Source organism: Phaeoacremonium minimum (genome assembly GCF_000392275.1).
Source record: "Phaeoacremonium minimum UCRPA7 unplaced genomic scaffold PA7_03_scaffold_448, whole genome shotgun sequence".
NCBI lineage: Eukaryota > Fungi > Ascomycota > Sordariomycetes > Togniniales > Togniniaceae > Phaeoacremonium > Phaeoacremonium minimum.
Genome location: NW_006921350.1, coordinates 272,947 through 289,695, shown reverse-complemented (window position 1 = coordinate 289,695; position 16,749 = coordinate 272,947). Strand labels below are relative to the sequence as shown.

At 48.1% G+C, this 16,749-nt stretch overlaps 3 protein-coding genes across 3 annotated transcripts; 2 read left to right on the top strand and 1 right to left on the bottom strand.

Annotated features, from left to right (window-relative positions):
- Positions 1–2,227: 2,227 nt before the first annotated feature.
- Positions 2,228–2,833, top strand: UCRPA7_6039 (putative fatty-acid amide hydrolase protein; the record flags this gene model as incomplete). Its single annotated transcript, XM_007918581.1, has 2 exons — positions 2,228–2,499; positions 2,548–2,833. 2 exons carry the CDS (start codon positions 2,228–2,230, stop codon positions 2,831–2,833), a joined length of 558 nt encoding a protein of 185 aa, XP_007916772.1.
- A 6,369-nt stretch (positions 2,834–9,202) lies between these two features.
- Positions 9,203–10,502, bottom strand: UCRPA7_6038 (putative o-methyltransferase protein; the record flags this gene model as incomplete). The annotated part of the gene is made up of 2 exons (XM_007918580.1): positions 9,203–9,522; positions 9,617–10,502. The coding sequence occupies 2 exons, from the start codon at positions 10,500–10,502 to the stop codon at positions 9,203–9,205; spliced, it is 1,206 nt and encodes a 401-aa protein (XP_007916771.1).
- Positions 10,503–13,156: 2,654 nt separating this feature from the next.
- UCRPA7_6037 (putative sam domain protein) lies at positions 13,157–14,286 on the top strand (the record flags this gene model as incomplete). The annotated part of the gene is made up of 4 exons (XM_007918579.1): positions 13,157–13,304; positions 13,398–13,441; positions 13,555–13,592; positions 13,866–14,286. 4 exons carry the CDS (start codon positions 13,157–13,159, stop codon positions 14,284–14,286), a joined length of 651 nt encoding a protein of 216 aa, XP_007916770.1.
- Between the last annotated feature and the right edge of the window lie 2,463 nt (positions 14,287–16,749).

Sequence of the window (16,749 nt, the reverse complement as noted above, 5' to 3'; positions counted from 1 at the left end):
CTCCGAGGCAACCCAGAGACAAGAGCTTTCTTGAAGGGCTCCAGTTCAATGGATCGTCAGGACTTTTCGACGGCGCGGGGACGAGAATAATGTCATGATTGCTGCCCTTTGCATGAAGGGAGTGTATTGTGCCATCCAGGTCTACCAAATGGATCGTCCCCGGGATGAACTCCGGGGACACGGCGGACTGAGGCATCGTAGTTGCCATACTAATGTGTCGGAAAGGCCTCACGATGTTGCTGTGCTGCTGCGATGCGAATCAAGAGACAGAAAAAAGTCAGATGCAGACCATCCTGGAACGAAAAATAGCATGAGTCTTCCGATTGACGAAAATGTGTGTTTATGTACCCGATAGCCAAAAGGTCTTGGAGACTAATAGACAATGTAACCTGCTTTGCCTCAGAGAATCATGATTGAGAAGTGGCTTATCAAGAGCCCCTTGACCCCGAGCTCAAAGACGCAATCTGAAGATTGCTTCCAGTCGCTTACCATAGTAGGCTTTCTAGCACCCGTCCGCACTTCAGATGCGGCTGGCGTGTAGTTTGTTATCATCCATCTTTTTAGAGGAATTTACTTCCTCTCTTGGCCCAAAGCGGCTTATCTAGCCAATCAATGGTATTTGCGAGGTAGCAGAAAGGGCCAATCAGAGGTATGTGCGAGAGTTACTAAGATAAGCCCCATTTTAAATGAGGCGACGATGGGTAGACGCGTTGCTAATAATTGACGGTCTTTGTTTGTCATCTAGATGATTCCCTCAATCTACTAGGCTGATAGGCAAATTTCATTGGCTTCCCTGCAAAACTGTGCGACCAGCGTCTGTATCTCGGGCTATGCTATGGGAAATCGGCCATAATGGCCTAGAAAAAGAGGAGGGACTGTGGTGGTACCACTAAGACGGATGGATCAGGAGCAGTTGTGCCATATGTGCCACCGGGGTTTGACCTTGGATATATCCAAGCCCTGCGTCTCTACCGATCCCCCCTGATACATGTGCTTTCCCACTTGACAATCATCATCGCTGATTTGTTTTCTGTACTTGAACTCATCACGATTGACGCGCGACCATCATGACTACGCTGTCCTGGGAAACTCGGGCAGAGAAATGCCGGAAGACACTGCAGGATTCATTGAATCCGGAATGGTTGCTACCAGCAAATAAGCTCCCTGAAGCCGAACAGCTCAATGTCGTTGGTTTCATTGAGTCTTGCGGACTGCTAACGCCCCGGGAACTCGAGATCACCGTACTCACCGCTACCGAGCTTGTCGCTGGAATGGCAGCAGGGACATTGACGGCAGTTGAAGTAGCTACGGCTTTTCTCAAACGAGCCCACGTCGGCCATCAGTTGACAAACCTTGCGACGGAGTTCCTGACAGACGATGCGCTGAGTCGGGCAGCAGAGCTTGATGAACACTTCCGGACAACTGGAAAGCTCATCGGGCCATTACATGGTGTTCCGATCTCTGTGAAAGAACATGTCGGATTCAAGGGCCGCGTCTGCCATGGTGCATATGTTGCTTATACAGACAATGTCCCCAAGGAAGACGCGCTGTTGCTCCAGTGTCTCAGGAATGCAGGAGCCATCTTCCATGTCAGGACCAACGAGCCACAGTCTTTATTGGTAAGAAGCCCATCACTGGTAGATAGACCTGCGAATAACAAATTTCAGGCTATGGAGTGCACCAACCCAATCTATGGCACGACCGTGAACCCGTTCAATCGAAAACTCACCCCAGGTGGGTCCAGCGGTGGTGAAGGCGCCTCTATTGGACTTCATTGCTCTGCAATGGGCATCGGCACAGATGTCGGCGGCTCTGTCCGAGCTCCTGCTGCGTTTTGCAACTCGTGGGGTCTGAAAACCACGGCTCTGCGCAATCCATACAATGGCGTGTGCCTTCCAGGCGAGGGACAAGAAAGCATTCGTTGTGTGATTTCGCCACTCGCTCATTGTGCGGAAGACATTGTGCTGTTCGAGAAAGCCGTCCTTGATCAAGAGCCGTGGGATATAGAGACGTCGCTAGTTCCTCTACCATGGAAGGATGTCCCTCCATACAAACCCCAGGATATCACAATTGGCGTCCTGTGGAACGATGGGTACGTTTTCCATATTTGTCATCGCAAGACATCCTGTAAAAAATTCGAGTCATGACACTGAACCCTAAATACTATATCTTATTGAATGAGGCTAATTCGTCACCATGAGGCAGATGCGTTCAGCCGCAACCTCCGATGGCCCGCGGTCTCAAGTATGCTGTCGACAAACTGAAGGCCGCTGGTGTCAAGGTCGTTGAATTCGAGCCTTACAAGCAGGCAGACCTCTACAAGCTCTGCACGACACTTTTCTTCACCGACGCTGGTAAATGCGTCACAGAGCTTTTCGAGTTAGCTGGCGAGCCGATTAACTCGATGACGAAATGGTCATTGACGCATGCGCCGGCCGAGCCGTTTACACTGGTCGAAAGTTGGAAGCTGAATGCGCAGCGTGAAGCTTACCGTGCTGAGTAAGACACCCATCCTGGCCGCCAAGCCCGTGAACTTACATTTGCCAGATACCATAAACTGATGAAGGAGCGTGGCGTCGACTTCATTCTTTGCCCCTCATACGTCGGCGCGGCCGCAGAAGTAGGCACCACACAGTATTGGGCATACACAGCAATGTGGAATGTGCTTGATCAGCCGAGCATCACGTTTCCGACAGGATTAAAGGCCGACCCTGCAGTAGATGTGGTCAATGCAGACTTCAAACCACTTTCCAAGGAGGATCAGAGAGAATACGACAAATGTAAGAACCGTCGCTACGCCCCGAGTCCTACAAAACGAAGCTCAGAATGCTAACATCTGGAAACTTGCTTTGATAGACGTACCTAACATCTTCATTGGTGCTCCGATCGGCCTGCAACTCGTAGGAAAGCACTTTCGTGACGAGGAAACAGTAGCCGCGGCAGATCTTGTAGCCAGGATTGTACAGAATTGAAGCTAAGCTAAGCCCTGATAGCTGGCTGGCAAGAATCCGAAAGCGCAATTATCCTAAACATGGAGCCTGTCACCTGCGTAGGTATAATCAAGCCGTAGTATAGACTATATAGAAAATATACAGATGAGAGTCTCCTCCGATACACAGAATCAAAGAACGGGTCTGTCGTCATTTCTCCCAGTGACTTGGAACCTGTGGAGTCGATTAGCTTAGAGTAATTTGATTGGTGGAGAGGAGGAGCTGATAAGCAATGCAGCGAGAGGCCCCACCCGTGACCCGAGACTATTCCGACTCCTCGGAATCAACCTCTCGTTCTTTTTGTATGTATATTCGTATCATTCAATCACTACGAAATCTAAGGAAGACGGGAATCGGATTTCTACACAGCCTAGCAGCCACATTTGGCTGTATGGCTGCTTCTTCCAACGGGTTGTAGGAGCTGGTTTGGGATACGCGACGCTTTGAAAACCCTCTTGCTGCTCATGGCGAGATTACGGGCCAAAACTGGATGTTTGACCTGTGAGTTTTCTCCGTGATCTTATCGCGGGCCCCTCTATGGTCTTGGATCTCCAGTTCATCTGACTCATCACATTTTCAAGGTCGGAGAAGGAGGGTTAAATGTGGCGAGGAGAGGCCATCATGTTGTCAGTGCGGCAAGTCCAAACGACAGTGCGTGTGGCCAGAGGTAGCCGACCTGGAAGACAGACGTTATCGTAAACACCGCAGTCCTGGTCAATCTCCTTCTGTTGCCAGTAATGAAGATGTCGATGTCGATCTTCGTTCTTACTCCGCTGCAGGACTTAGCGCATTCTCTTGGACAAGCAGTCCACAGGTCTCGCTTTCCCGGGAACTGGATATTTCAATCACAGGCTCAGAGGTCGAGGCTGGTCTGATCCGACATTACATCGGGCACTTAGTGCCGGCTTTACTTCTTCCAGGCATCAACGGCGAATTTCATGGTGATTGTAGATCACAGACACTCAACATGATGCTCCAGTTCGAAAGCGTCAGGTACTCGGTCTTGGCTTGCAGTGCCTCCAGCAAATTCATTCTCGGTGAAGGATCGATATACCGAGATATGTCTTTACAGTACTACGCCCAAGCAGTTAGGAGAGTCAACCAATCTTTATCGTGCCTCGAGTCAACTGGAACCACGCCTCCTTATGATGTGCTGATAGCCGTCGTGTATCTGTATACCAATGGGGTATGTCTACGCTCGACCCTGTCTATTCCCACTGCTGCGGGCTTTTCTAGCATTATCACACCAGTCTCATCGTTGACAAAGCACTGACACGATCTAGCTGTGGGGTCTGGATACCTTTGATGATGCCCTCAAGCACGTGAATGGCGCAATGGAGCTGCTAAAGCTTCGATCCACTGACGCATTCACAGCCTCAAGCATAAGACCTTTCGACCGCATCATGATTGAAAGCGTCTTCTATCAAGCATTCCTCCTGGCAGTGCGATATCCATTTCAACCAAAGTCTTTCATAGATACAGGTCTTCTCATTCATACAGAAAGACTACTGGCTTCGCTCATTTCAGAAGGCACATGGACGACGGACGACAGTCCCATCTTGGGAGCACCCTTGCGTCTGTACCGCCTCATACTGGCAATTGTGTCGTATACTCGGTCCCCTGAACGGCTTCAATTGGCTGTACTGGCTCAGATGAGAGCATCTTTGAAGGACTGGGAAGACTTCTGGCTGCATTGCTCTTCGACCGATGCGGACGTCTCTGGAGCGTCTGATCCAGCTGCTATAAGGTTACTGATACTAGCCGCGTCACTCCTCCTGGATTGGATAGCCGAGTCATTGGGTGACTTCTCTTCAATAGTCGCGGAACGCATTGGCGAGGCTGTCCTGACCTTTGCATCCGTGAGCGTCTCATTGCCACCAGACAGCTCACCGTGCAGTCGATGGCAGGTCCAGCAAGCCCTCGACATCCTCCGCCGACCGGGTACTTTTGAGACATGTACTCGTTGCTATTTGGGCTCATGGCCGGTATTGATCATCGGCTATGCTGTGACTAGCGAGGAAGACATTGGTCTTGTGAGGCAGACACTTCGTCGCATGCAGCAGTGCATGGGGTACGGGGAAACTCACAGGATGTTGAATGACTTGGAGTCTGTGTGGAGTACAAGACAGACTTCCATGTATAAGCAATCCGACGCCGGACTCAAGCGGCTTTAGGACTTGCCCTTTATCTATGTAGTCATGTGGGTATAAGCCAGAGCGTGACCCAGTGTATCATGTATGTAGCACAAGAAAAGATAGGCCATATGGTGTATCAACAAGAATATCGCAAGGGCAAACTATGAGCATGGATATAATTTTGTGCTCAGGCAGCAGTGGAAATGGGTCTTATAATCTCGGAAAGGAGCGCAGTCTACCACAGGCTGGTTCAATGGTAGTCTTAGAGTGCTACTTGTTCAGTCTGCTGTGTAGCTGATGGGATCTCAGAGTCAAACCAGTAGCGAGAACTTCAGCCAAGCTGAAAAGGGTAGCCATAAACCTACACATGGCTAACTTAGTATGCAAGCTAGACTGAGATTTTTTATCTTGAAAGTAGCGAAGTCGATTATTTGTAGAAACTATAGCTAGAGATGTTATATGCTTTTGTTAGGCTATTATTTTGTTTTTTACATTAGTAGAAAATCTGTCCTTATAAGCTCTAGTCATATTCTATTATAAATTATTTAAACTACTTTTACTACTAGACATAACAAGCTTCTTATATTTGTTAAAAATTCTATAAAACTCGAACTTCTAGCAGTATAGTGATTCAAAACCTCGATCCTAATCTATAAAGCTTTAGTAAACTACAAACTTGATATCTAGATGCATGAGTTTCTTGTCTTACCAACCATTCGATAAATCCCTTCAGCAATTATTGACCACTCTGAACCTTCAGATGCTGTTCTCTAACAATACACCACACATTGATTTGACGCTTCATCAAACACATTTCGCAACGATGGATGAGCTCCGGCCAGTTTTAGAAGGGACTATCACAGCCTTCATCGCGACTAACGTAGCTGCACTCAAGGAAAAGGATGTCTCGTTTCCGAGGATGGAAGAGAGATGTACCGGCTGCTGTCCTTTGTCAACAAATACCCGCAATTCTTCGAACCCCAGATCACGAACACGGAGTATGAAGCTCAGATGCAATTGAAATTGTAAATCATGTCAGACATGGCGCAAAACGTCACCCGGACTGTAATGGATGCACGACAGCGCGTGGCCAACGTATGGATCGAGAAGACTGTACACACAGCCGATGTGTCTAAAAACTCTGTGAAAGTAATATTCTGACCTGATTTAATATTGAAGCCCCTTGGAGCTAATGACCCTCATAAGATTATCTACGACCTGGAGTTCACACAGGATGGGACGTAGATCTCTCAGTATATCGAGTATGTGGTCACCTTTGAAAATGTCCAGGTGTTGGAGCAAATGCTTGTCAGGCTTGGTGGAAATTGATGAAGAAGTTGTTTATTCTCTCGATTTAACATCTTTTTGTAGCGGAGTCATGATTATACATGAATGCATTTAACACACCCGTGAGATGGCAAGCTGCACCGACCAAGACACAGACATGGAATATCTGATGAGAACTACCCCAGATGTCAAATGTTCCTGGATACCAGCGCTCTGGAACCTTTGTCTACAACATGTCAACATGCAATAGGTCACATTTCAAACCTGCACACTCACCGCATATATCACTGCACCAGAAACGTAACTGAAGCCTTCTGCCACGTACCAATCCCAGCCCATCTGCAACCGAGCTTGAGGAATTCCAAACTGCAGAGCAGCATGGGTCATTGGCAGTACACCCGATAGACCCATTCCCATTAACATCATTGTCCGATACGGCCTCCATGACTTGTCACGTAGGGCCGGACTTAAACAGAACATCAGTGACGCTGCACCAAAAATTGTGATCTGTCAAACTGCTACTTAGTTCCGTTTCATTGGCGACCCTGAAATCCTTACCATCAGCCAGTAGAATACGGTTGTTCTTGATTCGCAATAGAAGCCATAGTACACTCCAGGAAAGAAGCTCGCTATGGTAAGGAGAATGATCCCCACGAGATCGCAGAGGAGAAATGAATGGTAAATGTCATCTGAGTGATTGCCGAACGTGTGAAATGCGGATGAAAACATCAAGCAAAGGATGATTGTTAGATAAAACTGTCCAATAAGCATAAGATCGAATGCAGATGCCTTAGCCAGCGAGTCGCTGTGAGTCCAATACAGTACAATCGCACTGATCGCGTAAACAATCGCCCCAGCAAGGTGAGACCATATGTTCACTGTTTGGTTATGCAAATATCTGAGGCTTTGTAGTGATCGCAGATATGAGTTGGTCGCGGCTCTGTATCCGGAGGTGATGAAAGGATTATCCTGTTGCCAGGGTTCGACTTGATTCCATGACAAATTGTGCTTATTCGACATGCCGAAACCTTGCTGCTCCGACTTTTCCAGCCTGTCTTGGCTCTGTTCAGCCATCCATAACCTGCCTCTGGCCTTTCGCGTATTTTTGTGTCGGTAATGCATTTCGATTGTTGTTCCTGGAGTTCTGCCAGAAGGATCCGAAGAAATGAAAGAGCCATAGTGAAGAAAAATAAGAGTTTATTCCCTATCGACGGCCGATATTTGCAAAATTGGTCTGTTCTGGTGCCCTCTTGTGTTTAATTGGCCCATGTCATGCAGCCATCTCGCAGATCACCCATCAATAATCCTCAAATGCTTCCCACCATCGGAGCACTTTCGGAACACCGGCAACCGAGCTATGGAGACTATGTTGGTGGCATGCTCGCCGTGGCCCTTCTTTTGGTGGAGCGCACCCGCTCACTAACCTCGAAGAATACAAGCCAGTGACACATCAACAAGATTAGCTTAGAGCATATAATACCTCGAAACTCGATGTTGTAAGCATCTGCTCTATTAATGAGGAAGTTTGGTTTGTATCCAACAAATTAGAATCTTTGCTCGCTGTGATACAAATACCGTACTAGCGTGTCTGGACTATCAAGGCTGCATAAGTGTTTGAGTTGTTGAGCAAGTCAATCCCTATAGTTCTAGCTCTGCCCTTTAGTTTTGTTCCCACACGCCTTGTCCTTCAACCTGGCCAACATCGATGGGAGACTCAACAGTTGCGGTGATAGTCGGACCATTGTCAAACTGGAGCTTTAGCTGACCATCTTCGATGGTGCCTTGGTAGCTCCGAGTAGACGTCAGATCATCGGGAGACTCGTAACTGAGTTGGGCCTCTACGACTTGTAGCGGTGGGATAGGTGGACTGATAATCGCTGCAAACGTATATTGGATGTCATCTATGATAAAGACTTGCATCAGCCTATCGGGACTGGCTCGAATAACCATGCCAGGTGCAGTAGACATCTGGTTGCACTAGTTAGTATAGTAAAATGAGCAGCTAACGGAAAGTGTGTAACCAACTTTTGTTTATGTGCGCTGAACGTTGATTTGTTTAGAGGATCGAGATTGAGGAGGTGCAGTTGAGATCGTAACTGACAGTAAAAGCTTATGACGCCTGACACAACTTGAAAAGGGATTCAGGACCTACAACATAGGCATCTGTTATATACATGTCTAGATTGCTTATTATATTTCTTTTTGGGAAGGAATGGGGGCAATTGCGACTTGTTCCCGTGGTTGGCGATTGCTCCAGCCAATCCATTCTTGTGTGGTGGTTCAGCTTGCTATAGGGAGAAACATCTGTCAATCATCACCTCTTTGAGCATACCTCGCTGGTGTCAGACTGTTGTGCTGATGACGGCATGCAGTGAGGCGTAAAGAGATTTGCAAAATAAATGAAACATGCAGGTACTAGATCCACTTGGATCGGCAGCTACGGAGCGGTGTTCAGCTGATTTCCTCGGTATCTTAACATGATGTGTGAGACATGAGAGTCGAAGACAGACAAGACTAAGTGTTCCGTATAGATCTTCAATTAGGACCAGTCTATGAATTACCGGGGAGGTTGATGGCCCGTTTGTTTATGGACATTAGGCTCGCAAAGAAAACCGTTCGGTCGGGACAATACCACAAGATATCACAACGCTGATATGTCAAGTTGGGCGTTTCAACGCACTACGGTAAAAAGGAACAATCCAGGAGAGTACTGCTTTGGCGCAAATGTCTTCCATCTTGCCATCTCCAAAATCTCGACTCTTTGCAGCCATTCGTTTTGCTGGTAATTGACTACTTTTTCAGCTTAGCTTCGAGCATCACCGTTCGTCCATAAGCTGAAGGGTAGATCTTAACGAGCTCTAAGCCGGCAGCTTCAAATATCTCTTCGAAAGTGGCCTTCTTCTTCTCCTGGCCGGTCATACAGAGCAGGGCGAAGTCGAGCCAGTACAGATCCATGTTCTCGTAGGGTTCGACCAAGTCTGGGACCAACATGTCGCAGATGAGAAGGCGTGAATCGGGACCCATAGCCGATGCAGTGTTCTTAACGAATTCGGTGCAGACCGGGGCATAAAAGTCGTGCAGAAAGCGGCGCATGAAATAGATATGGGCATCTGGAAGAGGCACGGATTTATTTAGCGAGGGGTTCATCATATTAAGCCAGTGTGTGTTGATGAACGCATGAGAGAATAGTAATGAGGCACTTACTCTTAACGGGCTGGGGCGTGAAAGCATCATAAGTCATGAGATCGAAGCCGGGATAATCGCTGGGCTTCAGATTGTCGATGACACCAGGGAGGTCCTGCAGGATGTACTTGCCGTCAAACGCGCCATTGATGTCATTCCGTATGGCGAAGCAAGACTGACCGCGGCCCGCGCCGATGTCAACGAGGAACGGGCGCTCGGGCTCCTTCTCAACCGCCTCCTTAAGGGATGCAAATGGAAACATGCCAACGACGGGCATCAATTGGTCGACCATGAACATGTTGGTATTCCATACTTCGCGACGCTCCGGATCCGGGTCAATTTCAAGTAGCTCGTAGTAGGACTTGCCCAGATGCTCTTTACCAACTGAGTACACGGCGGGGGACTTGACTAAATCGAAAACATCGTCCGGCTGGTGCGACTTAAGATATTCGGGCAGGTGGATCCAGGCGCGGGTGAACTCTAATGTGATCATGAAAAATGAGCCAAGGCCATTGGGGTTGAGGGCGCGCGAGAGATCATTGTGAGCATAAGTGTCCGGGGCGGTCTCAACGAAGACGCCGTGATTGACGGCGACTCGGTACGTGCGATGAATAACAGTGCTGGCGACGTTGGTGATCCGGGCGAGCTCATCGGCGGTGATGGGGCTGCCGTCCTCGGGCATCGCATGATAGGCGCGGATCCCCAGGATGGTGTGGAAAGCGCCTCCCAGGCTTAGGTCTTCGAAAAGGCGTGTGATCAAGTCAATTGGCTCTTGTAGAGCGGTGCGCACTTTCTCATTCTGCTTCATGACTGCCAGATGGCTAATGGGATTGTCCTCGTAGGCCTCGAGGCTGGCCACAAGCTTTTTGGCCTCCTCGAGAGCCTTGCTAACTTTGGGATGAACCATTGCGGCGGAGGCTTGAATCTAACCGTTTGTCAAGCAATGGTCCTCTGGTATCGTCCTTTACTCAATTGAATAAATGGAAGCAGAGCGCCTTGAGCTGTTGCACTATATCATGTGTGTTGGGCGGGATTAGGAGGAAGCAATGACGACCCGGTAGTCTGGTAACAATGGTTCGTACGCACAAGTAAACACCGAGGGAGCGAGATTGGCGGCGGGAGACGCGTTGCTTTTGCGATGTAGCCGCATTTCACCTACCTGACATCTACACTACATGCCCAGCTGCCTCTAGCCCCTCTCAGAGAGGGGTGAAAGGCGGGGATACTGTCCAGAAAGAAACATGATGGTGGCCAATTGATAAGGTACGTAACCTACCGACAGGGGGCGGATTGCTTTGTGATGGCCACCAGGACAAGAGAATAAAAGACCAGATTGTCAGGGGTCCATTGTAGGAAGGAATTATGATGAATTTTGCTAGTCAAACCAATTATGCAACCCAATGGCAAGTGATTGGCGATGGGAATTCAGACTAAGGCATGCGTTTCGTAGTCCGATAGCCATCATGTGGCAGACATATGATTTGTGCGTTGGCTGCGGAGGACAATTCGATTTGGTGACCCCTCCCCGATGCTAGGTGTGCTCCAAATCCGTTGGAGCGTTTCGGGGTGCGGCGCGGATTGTGAAACGGTGAATAGGTAAATGGAATCAGCCGCGTCAGTCGAGAAGGAGATTCGCACCCGGTCTTTGTATGAGCTACTTCACTCGGAGTAGAAATCGGTGAGAAGAATGAGGGAAACCATAGTGAGAGGGCAGGCGGGCTGGCGGAATGTCATATCACAAATGACCCCCATCCCATGTACGAAAGCCCTCGTCGGTAACGTATCGGATTACTTGACAGCACCTCCGCCAGGCTATTTGAGGCCAATGGTTACAACAGAGGAACGCCACCAATCTGCAGCATACCCACCCCGAGATCTGCTGGAGAACTGACCAGCTGGGAAATTACTTGAGCCTGCGCTGGATAATCATGAGAATTGCTATCTAGAGGAGAAAACATGGAATCAGCTATCTATTTTAAAACTAACCTCTGAAGTGTAGAAGCTATGTTATGGCTCATGGTGAAAAATCTAGTTCGCAGGGTGATGAATAGCGCGGTGGGTAGCCGGCTTGTTTAGCTTCCTTAACTGTCGACCAAGCCGCCAACGGGCCGTTGCGAGCCTACCAAAGGTAGCTAGTCTGCTATGAAATAGTGCAGAACGGGGGATATGGCCGCAGGGAAGGTCAGTCCACACTGTGACGATGAGGTGTGCCATGCCCAGCCGGGGCTCTTGATCCGGGTGGTTCTAGGACTAGGAAGCTCTGAGTTAGAGCCCGTTCGGTGGTTACGTAGTGAAGACTGAACCCATCCGTCTGTCCCAGAGAATCCCAACACTGGCCGGAGTTTCGCGGAGCTGACGCAGAGGTATTTTGTGTGTGCGGAGGCAGAGAAAACCCGCATGCACGTAGAGCCAGAATCAGAGGGGTTGGGTTACCCAGTACTGTATGTACAATGACGGCGGCTTCAAGCAAGCAATGAAGAGGTCCCGACGGTGGCAGTCTTTGGCCGTTTTTGCTCGCTCGGTTGGATTACGAAGTGGTAGCTTAGTTAATTGATCTGCAAGGACACTTCAGATATTTAGTCTTTGTCCTCCGTTTTCTCTCCCACCTCCATCAATTCCTTACTTGACTGACCTAACGTGACCTGCCCTACCCTTGTCAATTACGGCGATTAGTTTCCATTCAGGCGCTGAACACCGACTTTAACGCTTCAGCAATCGCCAAGAGAACATGTTATGCGCGCACCGGCAGCAGCTGAGAAGTCCGTTTCCTGCTATATCACCTTAACATAGTGGCTTGGGCCCATTACATAGCACGCTTGTCATTTCTGTGCGCGCGGGAAAAAAGCAGCACGAAGGCGACCAACTTTACCAGAGCCAGCAGTCGATCATGTCTTCTTCTGTCCCCACTACCAGCCAGGAGCAGGATGAGGATCCATTCATTCAGCCTGATAGTGTATGTACCCGCCAGCCCTCACTCAGCTTAGCACACCTGGCAGCTGGGCCTTTGCTTTACGCGGTGACTACGCCGGATTGCCGTAGCCCTACCGAATCTTGAAAGATGGTTCAAATGGACTGACCGAATGACCTTATAGGACCAGCAAAGTGTCGATGATGAGGTTTGTGAGCCCCTGCACTTCACAATCAATCTTACTCCAGCCTAGCCCACAATTGCCTATCAGAGCGAAAACTAGATATCGACGCGGAGTTGGACCAGGCGTCACCAGCGCAGTTGTCTTGTACCAGTGTTGCATCCTCAGCATTGCTCAAAAACACGATCACCCATACTTTCAACTCACCGCCGATGAAAAGCTAGCCTGCTGAATATGCCGTCCGCTAATCAATGTCTATACTAAACATAGGCCTTCGATGACCAAAGCGATAGATCGTCGCTAACGTCTTTGACATCGTCGATTTTGCGGGGCAAAGTTGAGGGAGGGAGGACATACGCCGTGTACGGCAAAGAAGGTCAGAGAAGACAGCCCCGCAATGCAATTCTGAGATACACGCTTGAGACGTCGGGGCATAATCATGCGCACGATCTGTACTGATACTGCTTGAATCATGCTAGAATATGGCCTTCCCATGGACTCGGCCGAGCTTGATCGCATCGACATGTGCCACGCAAAATACTGTGCATTAATTGGCAAGAAGCGCTACTTGGCGCCCATTTTGAATCCCCAGAGGATCCTAGATCTTGGATGTGGAACTGGTTCGTCGCTCCTTTTATTGGCTCTAATTCAAATGGCAACTGTGAAATAGCTTCCAGTATTTCTTTCGAGAGTCATGCTAATAATGTGTCTAGGAATATGGTGCATTGAAATGGCAGAGGACTTTCCCGCCGCTGAAGTGAGTGGTCTTCTTCATTGAACCTCGACATTTGCGGTAGAGGAATACACATATTTCGGTTGCATTGAAATAGGAGATATACATGTCTATTGATGCTAACGCAGACTATCTAGGTTATTGGCACCGATGTTGCACCAACACAACCTGAGTGGTAAGAGCAAACCAACATGCACCATCTCGTGACACTCTATAAGCACCATAGCTGAGTATCAGAACCGCAGGGTACCGCCGAATTGCTACTTTGAACTTGACGACGTTGAGCGGGATTGGACATGGAAAGAGAGCAGTTTTGATTTTATCTATTCACGAGATCTATTACTTGCCATTCGAGATTGGCCGGCGCTCATTGATCAGACCTATACGTGCGTCTTGCTTCTGAAGCGAACCTCCTTGCCTCGAGACCGCTGACACCGTTACTCTTTAGTCATCTAAAACCAGGCGGCTGGGTAGAATTCCAGGCAATCGTCGGCCTCCTTGGATGCGACGATGATTCAATTCCCGAAGGAAGCTACCTGCGAAGATTCTCCGACATGATGGAATCGGCATCCTCGAAATTCGGTGCGAGCCTCACCGACCCGATGAAGTGGAAGAGTTGGTTCGAGGAGCGAGGTTATCAGAACGTGACGCAGAAGGTCTTCAAGTTACCATTCAACCCGTGGCCCAAAGATCCGCGCATGAAGCTTCTAGGTGCCTGGGAGATGGAAAATCTTCTCAGCGGCCTGGAGGCTATGGTCAATAGGATGTTCCAGAAAGGCCTCGGCTGGTCCGATGCCGAAGTTGCGGTATTTCTGGCCTATCTGAGGAAAGAGGTGAAGAACCCGCAGATGCACGGGTATTGGCCCTAGTAAGTCATCCCAACAAACACCAAATGTCTCTTGGCCATATAGGCCAGCAATAGCAACACTGTTTGATGTGTCAATCCAACTGACATTATGCTCCTAGCTACGTAGTCTACGCGCAAAAGCCAGGAGATTCGTGATTGTACTTGCAGTGGAAATTTACATTGCCATGATCATAATATATTTATCTAAGATCCGAGTGACACTAATGGAAACCGTGACTGACTATCTGTGTTCTGGCAGTGTAAGAAAGGACTGGACATGAGTTTATATTTGATAGTTTGTGATGCCATGTCTCACACTTGCATCCCAGTGATCTTCTCGTCACTTGTCATCTGGTCTCTATTCCTCGGATAACTTTTCCATACTTTTTAAGTCGCAATAGGCTAGTTAATAATTGAACATACTTGTAAGATAATCATCTCGCCACTATTGCACGGTCAGTATAGACAAAGCTACCTGTGTGCCAGTATTTCTCAGAGGGTCCTAGAATATGATTTATCGTAAGTAAATGACAAGATATAATTGCTGAGTATATATATTAAAAACGATCAGAGATGGATGGTGCTGTCTACTAGAGGTTCTAAGACCTTAAAACTTTCAAAGGACTTACTAGTTTCCACTATTTTGCTTGACATCATTAGTAACTCAAATCCTATGGGGTGGCAATTGGGCCTTTTATCGGCAAGGCTGTCCAAGGAACGTCCATGAATAACATAGCACGGCTATCTCTGTAGACATGGCCTAAAAACTCACTTAACGCCCTGATTTAGGAGGCTACTAAGGACTAGCTCGTAATTCCATCTCATCCTACCCTCCGCGAGCCTAATGCTTACTGATTATTATATAATCTTTAATGAACTCCTTCTGTATTTGCGACTTCCGCAACACTGGAAAACGCACATACGGAGAAGCTTCGATCTCACTAAATAGCCATCTTACACGGTCAATGTACATATTTGATGAAACTCACTTCGGACTCCAAGACTCTCCGTTCCCCGCGACCTGTAGAACAGTCGTTAAAACTTTCAATTAACATAGTTTGGGAGGGAGCTTTTAATGCTGTACAATATCAAAACTAACCTACTTTGCTGTCACAGTGGACGTTGCTCTTCATGGTGGTTCATATCATACCTTATATCTTCAGCTAGCACGGCATCGATAAGTTCCGCCAGCATCATATCGCTTCCTTTGGCGCCTATTAAGCCCACGGCGGCGGGAAGCTGTTCTATTTTACCAGTGAACTTCGATGTGTATGTCGTAGGAGTCACTGTGTAGCATAAGTAATATGGATCTCTAGTATTGGCAAGGAGACGAGAGGGAAGACTGGGTAGAATATGAAATAAGATTACATGGAATTTATGCAAAGTTCAAGGGAGAAAGGAAAAGCCTTTACCTGGAATGATGAGTTCTGGTGCTTCAGCATATGTGCCGAGGTTATAGAAAAAGAATCCAAGCCCAGTAAACTCTTGGGGCCCAGTTCTGTATCTATCACGGTAATCGGGCTCACCAGTCGTCCAGGGAAGCACAATCAGACTGTCAGAATACCCATCTTGGGACGCAGGGATGACGTTCTTGTAGAACCATTCTTGATAGACCCTTAGTCTCCGACGACCTTCCGCCTGTTCATCTGCTGTGATCGTTGGAAGGAATTCGCTATATAATAATCATATTAACAATTTCATCACTCAAAATTGTGAGATGTCCACGAACCGTTTGAAACGAAGCTGTGGATTCAGAACGGGTGGTTTACCCATCTTTGAGTCAAATTCTTCCACGAAACCCCTGAAAAACCCATTCCATTGGTCCGGATTTGCAGCCCATTCGAAAACATGTTCCACAAAATCGTTCAAAGTTGAATTTATGTCATCAGGGCGTGTTTGACTCCACAGATCTTCAAAGTTAATCAAAGTCCGCTTGATACCCAGAAAATCTTCTAGGCGTCGAATGAAGGCATCGAACACACTTTGACTTTGAGCGTGTGGCACAGGCCAGTAATCGCTTGGATAAAGAAGCTTGGTTGGTCTCTAGATAACTCAACGTCAGCGTTGTTTCGTTGAGAGAGGGAAGCCTCTTCTTTCATGGAACCTCAATATTTGGAGATGCAACTGCTCACTTTGCTGGAGGTCACAGTATGCTTTGACGTTCCATAGAGTGCGTGTGCCAAAATTCGAAAGTCCTCTGCTGTTCGAGCGAAACCACCAATTGTGTCAAAGAGTCTGGTATCTTATCAGTGTTGATTCCGTGAAGAGTATGCTGGAAATCTTACGGGCTATACGGAACAATTCCTTGAAAGCTCGCTGCGCCTAGGGACGGCCGCATTCCGAAGATCCCTTGGGCTGCGGCAGGTGCACGAATACTTCCTAGAGCTAAGAAGAAAGTCAGTGAAAGTCAAGGGCGAGATGAAATACGCACTGTCTGTCGCCAAAGTAAAGTCTAGCCAGTTATACGAGGCAATGGCAGCTGCAC